Here is a 12,707-nt window from a genome sequence, read left to right on the forward strand (position 1 = left end):
TCCTATCTTTTATTTTTTAGTAATATCCTAATATAACAACGCTTTGGACGCCAAGAGCAAGCAAATAAAGTTTATAAGCGTTATGGCGTTGATATTGGCTCGCTTGCGACCATTCTGGCTTAGGAGTGACGCTTTTGTATGTCGAATGCACGGAATATTATAAATAACTATTTATGTGGTCGTATGCCATATACAGGGTTTAAGTTGTCACGTCAAGTTGCCAATATTAACTACATAGGTAGTTGTCAGTGGGCATAATTGAGCCGCTTATAACTTCAAACTCAGATAAATTCTTTTGTCAGATTTTGTGATTCTGGTGGTGGTTGGTGGAAAATAATAAACAGTTTGTTATTAAGAGAAGAAGGGTAGATATTTTCTAAGAAGGTCGAATTGATTTATCTGAGTTTGAAGTTAAGCGACGCAATTGTAAATCAAAACTGCTTTATTGTCTAAAGTCTTCTCAGACAGACAGATCTGGTGAACTGCTGTCAACATAGGTCTTGATAACTTCGAATACACCCGAAGATCTTGACGCCAAACGCCAGCTCCGAAAAACTCGGCCAAAGCCCTTCTACTATTATTACACATATCTGGGCAACTGTACTGTGTTTCGTGTTGCCGGACTTTCAAAACAAAATATAGATTCGCAAGCCACGTTCGTGCCCATGCACGTATACCCTTTTTTATATTTGTCAGGATGTCGCCGTCGACGGATACGTCTGGGAGGACATCATCATCATTGTCAACAATAATAAACTAAAAATGCATTTAAGTTTTTTTTAAGTAAATAGTGTCGGTGAGTAAGGTTGCCAGAGCTCAACGAGGGGGAGGGGGGGTTTGGGTCGGTAACGCGCATGTAACTCCTCTGGAGTTGCAGGCGTACATAGGCTACGGAGACTGCTTACCATCAGGCGGACCGTATGCTTGTTCGCCACCGACGTAGTATAAAAAAAAGTTGTATGGAAAGTCGCGCGACATTTAAAACACAAGTTTTTTTGGGAAATAATTTAATCATTAATTAATAATCATTTACAGTGTAAAAATTTTACAATTTCGAAATCGTCTTACCTACACATAAGACTGCCGATATGGTACGATCGTGTTATAAATGTATCAAACGTGGTCTGTTGAACACAATATCTTGAGGACATTTCAATATTTTACAAAAAAATACTACTTACTCGTAAACTAGACAAATCGACCGGGATATAAACCGTGTTTACCTTTTATATTGTTTATGAGTTCCCGATATTTCGACGCAGTTACATGCATCTTGCGGATGCGGTGATGGCCGAGTGGATATGACGTCCGACTTTCAATCCGGAGGTCGTGGGTTCAAATCCTGGCTCGTACCAATGAGTTTTTCGGAACTTATGTACGAAATATCATTTGATATTTACCACTAGCTTTTCGGTGAAGGAAAACATCGTGAGGAAACCTGCATACATCTGCGAAGAAATTCAAAGGTGTATGTGAAGTCCCCAATCCGCATTGGGCTAGCGTGGAGACTATAGCCCGAGCCCTCTCGCGCATGAGAGGAGGCCTGTGCCCAGCAGTGGGACGTATATAGGCTGAATTATTATTATACATGCATCTTGTTCAAGATAATCACGGTTTGTATCCCGATCGATTTAAGCCTAGTGAAACTAACCGTGAATCATTCAAAACTGTTACTCGTAAAGTTAATTAAGTAACTGTAATACATCAAACAACGAATTTAACTAGAGTCAGACCAAGCTACGTTGGCAGCGTTTTTATAGCCCAGCCTGTGCAAGTATCTCTTTCGCACGCGCTTAGTTATATTGCTATCCTGCTCGCACATTGCAATACGGTTGTTTCCAATTTTTTGAAACGCTTGTATTACGTTCTATATTAACTAAAAGTTGCCCTAAAATTCAACTTTTATACCAAAAACGGCTTTAAATATGTTAAATTAACAAAATATATTTTGACAGATGCTTTCGCGCCCAAAACGCTCTTTGAAAATTGTGTGACGTCACAGTTTACGGTATGACACAACTACATACATACGTAGAAGATACAAACGGTCAACTGACATTTGTTGTTTATCGCCTAACTGTCAACAGTGTCAATCCGAGACTTGTGACGTCATCAGAATCTTCAATGACGTTTGGAGTTTGGTCACGTGACGTGTGCCAAAAGATATTTTAAATTCAATATTTACAAAAATATGGTCATTACAGGTCCCCTAAAAGTAGTTTTACATGTTCTTATAATCCAAAAGAATTTATTGGGATACAATTCTGCCCTAAGATTTGTAGATGGAAACAACCCTATTAACCGCGAGCATGACAACAACAACGGGACAGCAATATCATGACGCGCATGCTATAAAGACATACGAAATTCCTCGTCCTTTCTTTAACGCGTGAAGTTTTGAATAAACACAGCATATTTTGTGGCTAAATTTTGATCCTCACAACGTCTATGTAAACAAAAAAAAATGTTTTTTTTTTTTCAAATAGATTACTATACTCTGTATCATTGGGTATTTAAATAAAAGTAAACAAAACTACCCTCAAACGCCTCCTTAAGCCAGTTGAGGGTAGATGAAAACATAACGTGATCAAATAATGAAGGTTAAAGTCAGGTCGTTCAGTGAGAGATCCAGGCGGTTTTGTATTTGGTTGGTTAACCAATAAATGTTATAACTACCCGAAAATGTACAAATTGTTTGATTGCTTTTATTTAAATACCTAAAGATACAGAGCATGGATAAGTCTCGCAATAGCCAAATATGAAACGAAGAGTTGGTATTTCACTTAAATTTCCATAGACTACGTTTGGCGGGAAAAGATTTACCTTATTTTCAATTCAAAGTTGAAATCTATTTTTTAATTAGTAAATTTAATTTATTATTAAACAATATATGCGATAGTCCAACTCTTCGTTTCACATTTGTCTATTGCAAAACTTATCTATTAGGTATATATTTCTTTTGGTATTATAATCGGCAGCAAAACTTTTTATTTTATGTTAAATTCAATTTGAACGCCTCGACTATCGTGCATGACCCAACAAGGGCCTTTAAACCTTTTCCATTTTGACATCACGTCACCGAAGTGTCAAAACTGAAATTGAACTTTATGCATATGTATGCAGTAAGTCTATGTTGCTATGTGGTCTGTGACGGATTAATCCGTCTTCGTAGTTTGACCTATGGCGCGGATATATCCGTCAGTAGGCGGGTCTATTGTACACGTGCCTAGGCCGCGGCAGCGCGTTCTGCCGAGGGTAACGGAGGCGCTGCCTCGGCCGAGGCACGTCCGTACATGAGCCGTTTGCCGCGCGAACGAATTTCCTCGCAACGCTGCTCGCTCTGTGTGGACCCGCTTATTGGCGAAAAAGGTTAACTTCCCGTTTGGAAAGTGAAGCAAACTTGACATTAACGGAGCTAATCAATCAAGTTAAAAAAGCAGACGCCGCACTAAACGCAACTCGTCCACAAATTTTCTTGCGTTAATATTAGTTTAATCCTTTGACCACCTAAGACGTCATCTGAAGCGTGCGGCCACAGCCCAATATCAACCCTCTCAAGGTTCTCAGTATCCTATTGCGTTTACCATCAAATCTAGAGTCACTACGCGACACTAACAAACGATCAGTCTTCAACCAAAATGTACAATCCCCATTACAACTATTGAACAACACACGATACGTCCTATGAGCACATGGCATTTATATTTACTGAAAAACATTAAGGTCCATACACTAGCGTCTTTTGAGCGTCGGCGTGTAGTCAGCGCTATGTAAAATGGCGTCGAGCATCAGGCACAGAGTTAACTAGACGGCGACGCTCGGGAGACGCTAGTGTGGGGTGGCCCTAACACATTCACTGCTAGTGACCCGTAGAAGGGTTCTCTGTTCGTATAGGCGCTTATCGCTACAGAAGCATTTTCCCATGTTATCGCCTTCGCTCTTATATAAGCCTCTTTACTCTGAAAACCTTCAACAAACGTAGTTCCCATTTTCCTCTCTGGATATGAACATTATTGAAAAATTTGTTGGACTGAAGATGAATAGGTATGTCAAAGACCAAGGTCATGACTAACAGCACAAAACGTGGGATTGAGATAAACGGAGAACACATCGCATATGTCCAAGAATACCTTTATCTGGGTCAAATAGTCTCTTTACAGGCGCGACAGGACAAAGAGGTCCAAAGACGCACCGACAACGCCTGGAAAAGCTATTGGTCCATGAAACACCTGATGAAGGGAGACCTACCTCTGTCACTGAAACGTAGGCTCAGACCTGGTCTGACGGAAGCTCAGAAGTCCAAACTCGGGGTTTGCTAGAAAGCCATGGAGCGCAGCATATTAGGAGTTAAATTAACTTTTTGACCGCCAAAGACGTCATATGACGCGCGCGGCTACAGCCCAATATCAACCTTCATGCGTACTGACAAGATTCACGATTACGCGCCCCGTGCAAAAGGCGTGGCGTTCAAAAGGTTAAGGGATCAAGTCCGAAACACCACGCTGCGCTCCAAGACTCAAATAATAGACGTAGCTCGGAAAGCGGCTTGAAATGGGACTGGGCTGGTCATGTCTGCCGAATGCCGAACGACTTGTGGGCCACGATAACCACTGAGTGGGAGCCCCACGAGTCTTACCAAGGAGCCGGTAGACCTCGTCGGCGATGGCGGGATAACTTGGACTCCTTTTTGAGAGGCTGACCAGATATAGCCCAAAACAGAGATGAATGGAAAAAGAGGGGGGAGGCCTTTGCCCAGCAGTGGGACACACTGGGCTCTGAATAATAATGAATAATAATACATCAAATTACGTAAATATATTTTCCATCAAATATATTTATATTTTATTACGTAAATATATTTCCCTTTAAATATATTTTCATCATAGATGAAGATATTTTTTAATCTAGAGAGGAAAATGTGGACTTCGTTTATAGGAAAAACGGCCGTCCCCTTTCCTCTTAAAAGTCACACGGACCCTTCGCCAAAAAGCCACCTCAACAGGCCACATAAAACTAAAAACTTGGTATGAAGATTTACATAACATATTTAATATAGATAGCCAGACATAGATGTCTGGCTAAAATTATGCAAAGGTACAGAACTTCTATTCGCTCTAATTCATTTGTATGTATTACAATTTCTAGCAACGAAAATACAATGTCATATACTCATACGTCGTACCACAATTACATCGTAAAATAACAACAAACCTTCATAAATAAGTGGCCAAATAATTATATCCGATTAAATATATTAAAATTGTGCCGTTACACATTGTACTTTTCTAGTCTAGTATTTACCTTAGGTTTAATTGTTTTGCTTAGCGCAGCAAAATTTGGATTATTTTATGTTTTACATTTAACCCTTTGATTGCCAAGCCCGGTCTCCAAAAACTTGCTTTAACACCACACGCAAAGCTCCGAAATTCATAAAAAGATAGTCTAATTCGGGACACGGCGGGAAGAAATTGATAACTCGAGATATAAATTAAAGAAATTTGAACTTAAAATACAGTTAAGTACATAAGGTTAAAATTTCTGCATATTTTTCTCTCGACTTATCAATTTTCCGCCGTGGACGAAATTATGTTCGATTATACATCTATTTAAAATCAGAACTTAGTAGCAGCTAAGGACTAGAATAATAATTAATTACAGAATCATATTATTTGCATTACAGAATTTACTTATCTATTCATTCTTGACGCGGATACACGTCATGACGTTTCCCGTTCGCGTGTAAAGGCGTTCTTGGCGATCAAAGGAAAATAATAGAGAAACGAACTCGGTTGTAGGTTATGGTCAAAAAATTCTTCAAAAAAGGTCTTAATCTCGGGAAACATGTGTTGAAAATGGCTTAGTAAAAGTTAACCAAGTCCGATAATCTATTAACTCGTATAAAACACTATAAGTGTCAATTAATATTTTTATAAAATTACACACGCTTAATTAATAATCAAATATAATACAACTTTAAAAACCCTAAAGTAATATGAACGGTTACATAAATATCGTTAAAACTACACATCACAGATACTTTACAATTAAAACGGCTTAGGTCTGATTTTTCAAACATCAGATAAAATATCTGTTAGATAAAGATAACACTCTCTTTTTCTTCTTGCTTGTGAAAGAAAGAGGCAGACGGATAATTTTATCTGATGTTTGAAAAATCAGACCTTATTCAAATATTCATTGATTGTGTCAAATAATATCATTTCAGTACCATTTCGTAACTTGTCACAGTGACAATCAATATGAAAGTCGTTAGGGACCTCATACTATTGTCACTGTAACAAGGAACGAAATGGTGCTGAAATTAAATTCCTTGACCGAACTCTACGAAAAAATCGTGCCTCTGAGTTTGACACCTGCAGATGGCGTTATATGGCGCCATATTACCACAACACCACTGAGGGGCAAACGGCGGGCATCTTTCTCATTTGCTCCAATTAAGACGTAATTAGAGTGACAAAGAAAGATGCCGGCAATTCGCGAACTTCAGTGTTCGCGGTAGGCTTTTAGGAAACTTGATTGTGACAGTTACCGCATAATGTACAGACTGAATAGTGCCACCTACACTGTCAAATCCGAGGCACGAATATGTCTTAGATTTTATACATTACAATGAATGAATCTTTGCCTAACCTAAGGTGCTTATTATAACTACTTATCCTGCCTTCGGACAGCGAACGACCGACCGTGACGGCGAAGCCGTCGTCGGAACCGATATCGGGCTAAAGGATCGTTTTCCGTTTCACGAAATATTAGCAAATCATTTACAATGTTTTTTGATGTAAAAAAATACTGCCAACATCAAATATGAAACATTTTAGGCAATTAGAGACAAAATATTTTTTACATGTCATATATTGTTAACGATGTTCTTATATTTCGTGAAGCCGAAAACGACCTTGTTCGGGCGCGACGGCAGGATAAGTGCAATAAGCCCTTCCTGACTTGGCAGTAAGGAATCGGTGCAAAATTAGTACTGCTACCTGAATACCCGATTGATGCGGATGCCGATCAAGAGGTGTAGCCAAGATGACAATCCTTAGCAGAAAACGAAATGCTATTGTCTCTTTATCACTCTTCCATATTAGTGGGATAGAGACAGAGTGTTTCGTTTCGTTTCTCTGTGAACCATTGCCATCTTGGCTAGGCCCCCAAGCCAAATAAAATACTGCGTAATATTGTATATCGATACTGCACTGACAAGTCAGGAGCCCAGGAGGTCCCTAAGAATGTTTGGAATGATTAATGTACATGCGTTAAAATATTTTGAATAAATCGAGGGTAGTTCTAAATAACAGTAAAAACCGTCAAATAAATCCGACGCCGTGTCAAGCACAAAAGCTGTCACTCGGACGCCACGGCACCGAAGTGTCAAAATTGAAATTGAACTTTATGCATACGCCATGTATTAACATGGCGTATGCATAAAGTTCTGTGATCTGTGACGGATTAATCCGTCTTCGGCGTTGGACCTACGGTGCGGATATATCCGTCATTGGCATCTAAAAGGTTAATAAATCAAAATATTGCAGTTCTAGTTTTCGTTAGATTACATAAGCTTATTTTTTTAACTTGCATAATTGATCACTTTTATTACGCCGAATCACTATGATCAAAAAACATTACTATAAATGACCTCGTTAAAGTTTTTGAAATCTATTTTTTTTAAACTACCCACATTTTTCTCAAGTTCCCAAAGGGTACTAACTTATAATGCAATTTGCGACTGGTATTTAGGTATGTACCTTATGATAATTATTAGTACCAATTTATCAATAATTTTAGAACAATAAATAGTTACAACGTATCGATAAAATTGACTTATTTATACCGACTTTCGCGCAAAGCTACTTAAAACAAAAGGATTCAAAATTGGTAAAATTACCATTCACCTGTTTACCTAAATATAAAATACTGGATACTTAAGTATTAGGTATTTTTAGGTAATAAATGTACCTTGTGAGCCAAGACAAATCTAAATCTAGCAACCCCTTGAAATTAAATAACAATTAAAAAGAAAGATAAAGATAGTTTATTATTAAAGTAGGCATATTACAATAGTAATATTGCAGAGGCGGCGTTAGGCGTGGGCGACGTGGGCCTCCGCCTACGGCCTCGCGGTCCGAGGGGCCTCGCGGTCCGAGAGGCCTCGCGCCTCAAATGAGTATAATATCTCGGACACAACATAAAAATGTTCGTTATTTCTTGCGCCACCAGAGGGCCTCGCTAAATGTACCTAGCCCACATAAAATGTTGGTCTTGCCCCGCCACCGCGCTTATGAACAAAATATGTTATAGACAAAACAAACAAAACAAAGTGTGTTAAACAAAAAGAGTTTAAGTATGTTAGAACAAAGTGTGTTGTAGTTATAGGTACCTATGTTGAATATTCAGAAAACGCTTTAACTTGTGTAAAACATAATTCAACATATCCATTATTTATTCCAGCGAGGTTCACTGTTACCTTTTGCCTTTACTGCCTATGTAAATTCTTTATAAAATAGTATAATGCTATTCGTATCAAAGGGTGCCAAAATCAGAATATCTTAACTTCCATTACCAAACCAGGCTACTTAAAAAGTCCTTTACCAAACACCAATAGTCTTACAAATGCTCACTACACTCCAACGCCGCGTTACAATACCCGTTCCCCACTTTGTCTCCGTTGGCAACATTGTTAGCAACATTACCGTTGGCAACCCCGTTGGTCTTCTCGGCGCAGACCACAAGGTCTACAGAAGGTACGACGGCGTTGCCGGTCTTGCCGCCTGGCGGTCGGTAGAACCACCAGGCTAGGAAGAAGAAGAGAAGAGAACAGAGCTTGCCTAGGAGGGCTAGGGCTAGCATGTACCTGAAAAATGCGTTATTTAATAATGTCAATTCCATGGCACGATGCAAGTAATCAGAGGTTATTATGTGGTTATATGTATAAGCTGTACATTATGTATATGTATAGATCAAGCGAAAATCAAAGGTAGTCGATCGATAAACTCCAAGGATTTGCTAAGGAAATGCTAAGGAGTAAAATAAAAGTAGTAATTTACAGGAATTTTCCGCAAATCGATAAGAGTAGCTGACAGAGGGGTGATGGATAAGCATTATCTCATATAAGTCATATAAATAATAAATAAATATTATACGACATTATTACACAAATTGACTAAGTTCCACAGTAAGCTCAATAAGGCTTGTGTTGAGGGTACTTAGACAACGATATATATAATATATAAATATTTATAAATACTTAAATACATAGAAAACACCCATGACTCAGGAACAAATATCCATGCTCATCACACGAATAAATGCCCTTACCAGGATTTGAACCCGGGACCATCAGCTTCGTAGGCAGGGTCACTACCCACTAGGCCAAACCGGTCGTCAAAACGTCGTATAACGCACTAGATAGTGTAACTAACCTGCTCATATTGTAGTTATCATAAAGCAAGCAAGCCCCAGAGCGGTCGCAGGTCCGCGCCCACAGGGAACACGATAAATCGATGAGGAACCCGAAGAGTAATGGAGCTGGGATGGTACCCAGAAGACGGACCTTGATCCATTGGATACCGAGGGCGAAAGAACGCTGGTCTTCGCGCACGCATCTGTAAAGATGAACCATTTACAATAAAGATACCTATATTAAACTGGTCATGTATATCTTTTTTTTTATATTATAGGACATTATTACACAAATTGACTAAGTCCCACAGTAAGCTCAATAAGGCTTGTGTTGAGGGTACTTAGACAACGATATATATAATTTATAAATATTTATAAATACTTAAATACATAGAAAACACCCATGACTCAGGAACAAATATCCATGCTCATCACACGAATACATGCCCTTACCAGGATTTGAACCCGGGACCATCAGCTTCGTAGGCAGGGTCACTACCCACTAGGCCAGACCGGTCGTCGAAATATCTTATCTCCTCTTATAATTTTGGGGGCCGATGCGGTTCCACTTCGACCCATCGGGATCTTTTGTGCAATTAAGATTAGCCTTTTGCCTACTCAAGAGTTCTTTCGACCATCCCCATGTGTCGGATTATGGAGCTCAACAAGGGTAGTGCTTTGAATTAGCGATCTTTGAATTCCTTTGGTTCCAGATAACCTGTTCCAAAGTTTTCTATTATGTCTGGCGAGGGCGTGTCAGTTGCTGTGTTAATAATATGTGTTCGGTCTAAATTACCTTCGGAAGCTTTAGAAGATGTACCTAAAGTATTTAGAGTGCATTGTGAAATTATCCGGAAATTCGTGAAGTTGGAGTCACGACACAGTGTGAATCTTTGTGATCAGTGTGTGTGCCTAATATTTACCCCCAACTGTTTTACACACAAATTGTCAAACAGAATTTGCACTTTATTTCCCAAGCATTTGGAGAAATACCACTATCAGGTTTTCCCCCCTTTTCAACATTATGATACTGATAGTGAGGGCCTACTGCGAACATTAATTTCGTTATCTGTCTCTCTATCGCTCTTGCATATTTTGGCGTAAGAACGAAGTGGTTCGTGATATGCCTTCTGCTTAGGTATTGCTATCTATGATTAAACATTTATTCTTCTTCGTTATTACTTACCTTAGCGTTGCAGAAAGTGCAGGCATGGTAGCTATAAATGTGAACAGCATGACGCAGAAAGAGAGGAAGACGAACAGCCACAGATACGGGCAGGATGAGCTGCAGATGCTGTTGATGGCTTCGTACGGGACTGATACGTTCGAATCTGGAAAATACAAATAAAATGTTCTTGAGATAAAAGAATCAGCGATAACTAATGCTCAGTAATTCCGCTTTCAGCAGAAATCTGCGATTTAAGAGGAATTTCCTCCAGCGGACGCTTCGGCTGGGGAATGAGCCCCCTGCCGAGGTTTTCTCGGGGGGCTACAGTAAGGGGTTTCTCCTAAAAAGGAGTGTACAGGTTTTTAAAGGGTCGGCAACGTGCATGTAACACCCCTGGAGTTGCAGGAGTCCATTGGCTTACGATATGCTGATTGCTTACCATCAGGTGGGCCGTATGTTAGTCTGCCAATGACGTGGTATTAAAAAATCTGCAACTTAACTAACCCTTTAAGAATGAGGAATCCTTGAGGAATGGAAGCGAGGAGTTAAAAGCCTGGACTTTGATTTTCGAGGCAAAAAGTTTGGAGATCCCTGTTCTTAAGAGTTATAGAATATCAACAAATTAATCCGGAGTTTTATTTTTTACGTACCTACATCAATAATGTGATTTAAGTCCACAGGAGGATGACGTGTGTCGGAGGCCAAGACTCATTTTCAGTCGTTACCAACCAAGTTAGTTAAGTCCTCATTCACAAGGAGAACAAACCATCAACGAATCCCATACAGGGATAAGTTCGCCTTTGTTGTATTTAATTTACTCTGTAACTGTGTTTTTCGTGTTTTTATTTCTATGTACAATAAAGTATATACATACATACATACGAATACCTTTAATTACATACCTGGAACACTATACAAGGAGGTCCCATTGGCGATGCAAGCGCAGTCGCTGTACAGCCGCGCCGCGCCGGCCAGCGCGCCGCGGGCGCAGCCGGCGTGGCACGGCGAGTAGTACGCCAGCCCGTCGGCGCCGCACACCGGCGCGAACGCCGAGCCCGAGCACCCGCAGTTCGTGTTGCAGGCCGCCGCCAATCGGTCAGAGCTGGGGATTCATTTGAAAATGCAGAAGTAGGTGAGTGTTTAGAGTTACTTATCTTTGTTTTTTTTGTATGTATATTCTTCGATCCCAATTGGGGTTTAGAGAAATTGAAGGAACTATTATAATAGGGTATTTGACTGTATTTAAAATTAGTACATTACGATACAAGTGCGAAAAATAGGAAATTCGAAACGAGTGGCGATAAATTAAAACACGACCGAAGGGAGTGTTTTAAATCGACACGAGTTTCGAATTACCTATTCGCACATGTATCGTACAACGTTTTACAGTACATATGACTCTTTAAATGTTTGATACAGTAACGTAATATGCTAATTTTCGCACTAGTGCGGTAAAGTAGCACCATATGTACTGTAAAAATTATTTTAATAGAGAAACGTACACAGCAGTTATTTTTAGACACAATTTCTATTTTAAAACCCGTATACAACTAATAAGAGTAACTGATTTGATTGTGACGTCACATGCCAGTGTTCCATATAAATTCCATGGTAGCAAAATCGTTTTGACAGTTCGAAAAAAGAAACTGGTTTGACTAGTAGTCAAATACCCTACATTTATTTTTCTCGAGGGACGAGAAACAGTATGGGAATTCGCTGCAAGTACCCTTACACCCTCTAGTCCCTTACCCTTTCTAATTAAAAATTTAAAGTGTAACGCGTGCATATGCTCTCGGAAAAGAATATTTTGTAAAGCGGAACTCTTCCTGGCAAAGAACTTACCGCGGCACGCTAGGCGACTCATTCCCAATAAGGACCAAAGTTGCTGTAACACATATCTTGATAATTTTCTTCTTCCTCACGCTGTCCCGGCATTTTGCCACGGCTCATGCCACGAAAGCCTGGGATCCGCTTGACAACGAATCCCCAGAATTGGCGTAGTTTTTACGAAAGCGACTTCCAACCCAGAGGGTAAACTAGGCTTTATTGGGATTAGTCCGGTTTCCTCACGATGTTGTCCTTCATCGAAAAGCGACTTACAAATGATATTTCATACATAAGTCCC

The 12,707-nt window shown here is 39.6% G+C and overlaps 1 protein-coding gene across 1 annotated transcript in view; it reads right to left on the reverse strand.

Annotated features, from left to right (window-relative positions):
* Positions 1-3,951: 3,951 nt before the first annotated feature.
* The window catches only part of LOC133518615 (solute carrier organic anion transporter family member 4A1), a 118,587-nt gene continuing 109,831 nt past the window's right edge, over positions 3,952-12,707 (reverse strand). The window contains exons 11-14 of the mRNA XM_061852287.1: positions 11,485-11,684; positions 10,601-10,745; positions 9,435-9,617; positions 3,952-8,866 (exon numbers count right to left, since the gene is read on the reverse strand). Coding sequence (XP_061708271.1) covers positions 8,620-8,866; positions 9,435-9,617; positions 10,601-10,745; positions 11,485-11,684 — 775 coding nt within the window. The 3' untranslated portion in view covers positions 3,952-8,619. The remainder of the gene's footprint in view (positions 8,867-9,434; positions 9,618-10,600; positions 10,746-11,484; positions 11,685-12,707) is intronic.

Source organism: Cydia pomonella, chromosome 6 (assembly GCF_033807575.1).
Source record: "Cydia pomonella isolate Wapato2018A chromosome 6, ilCydPomo1, whole genome shotgun sequence".
Lineage (NCBI taxonomy): Eukaryota > Metazoa > Arthropoda > Insecta > Lepidoptera > Tortricidae > Cydia > Cydia pomonella.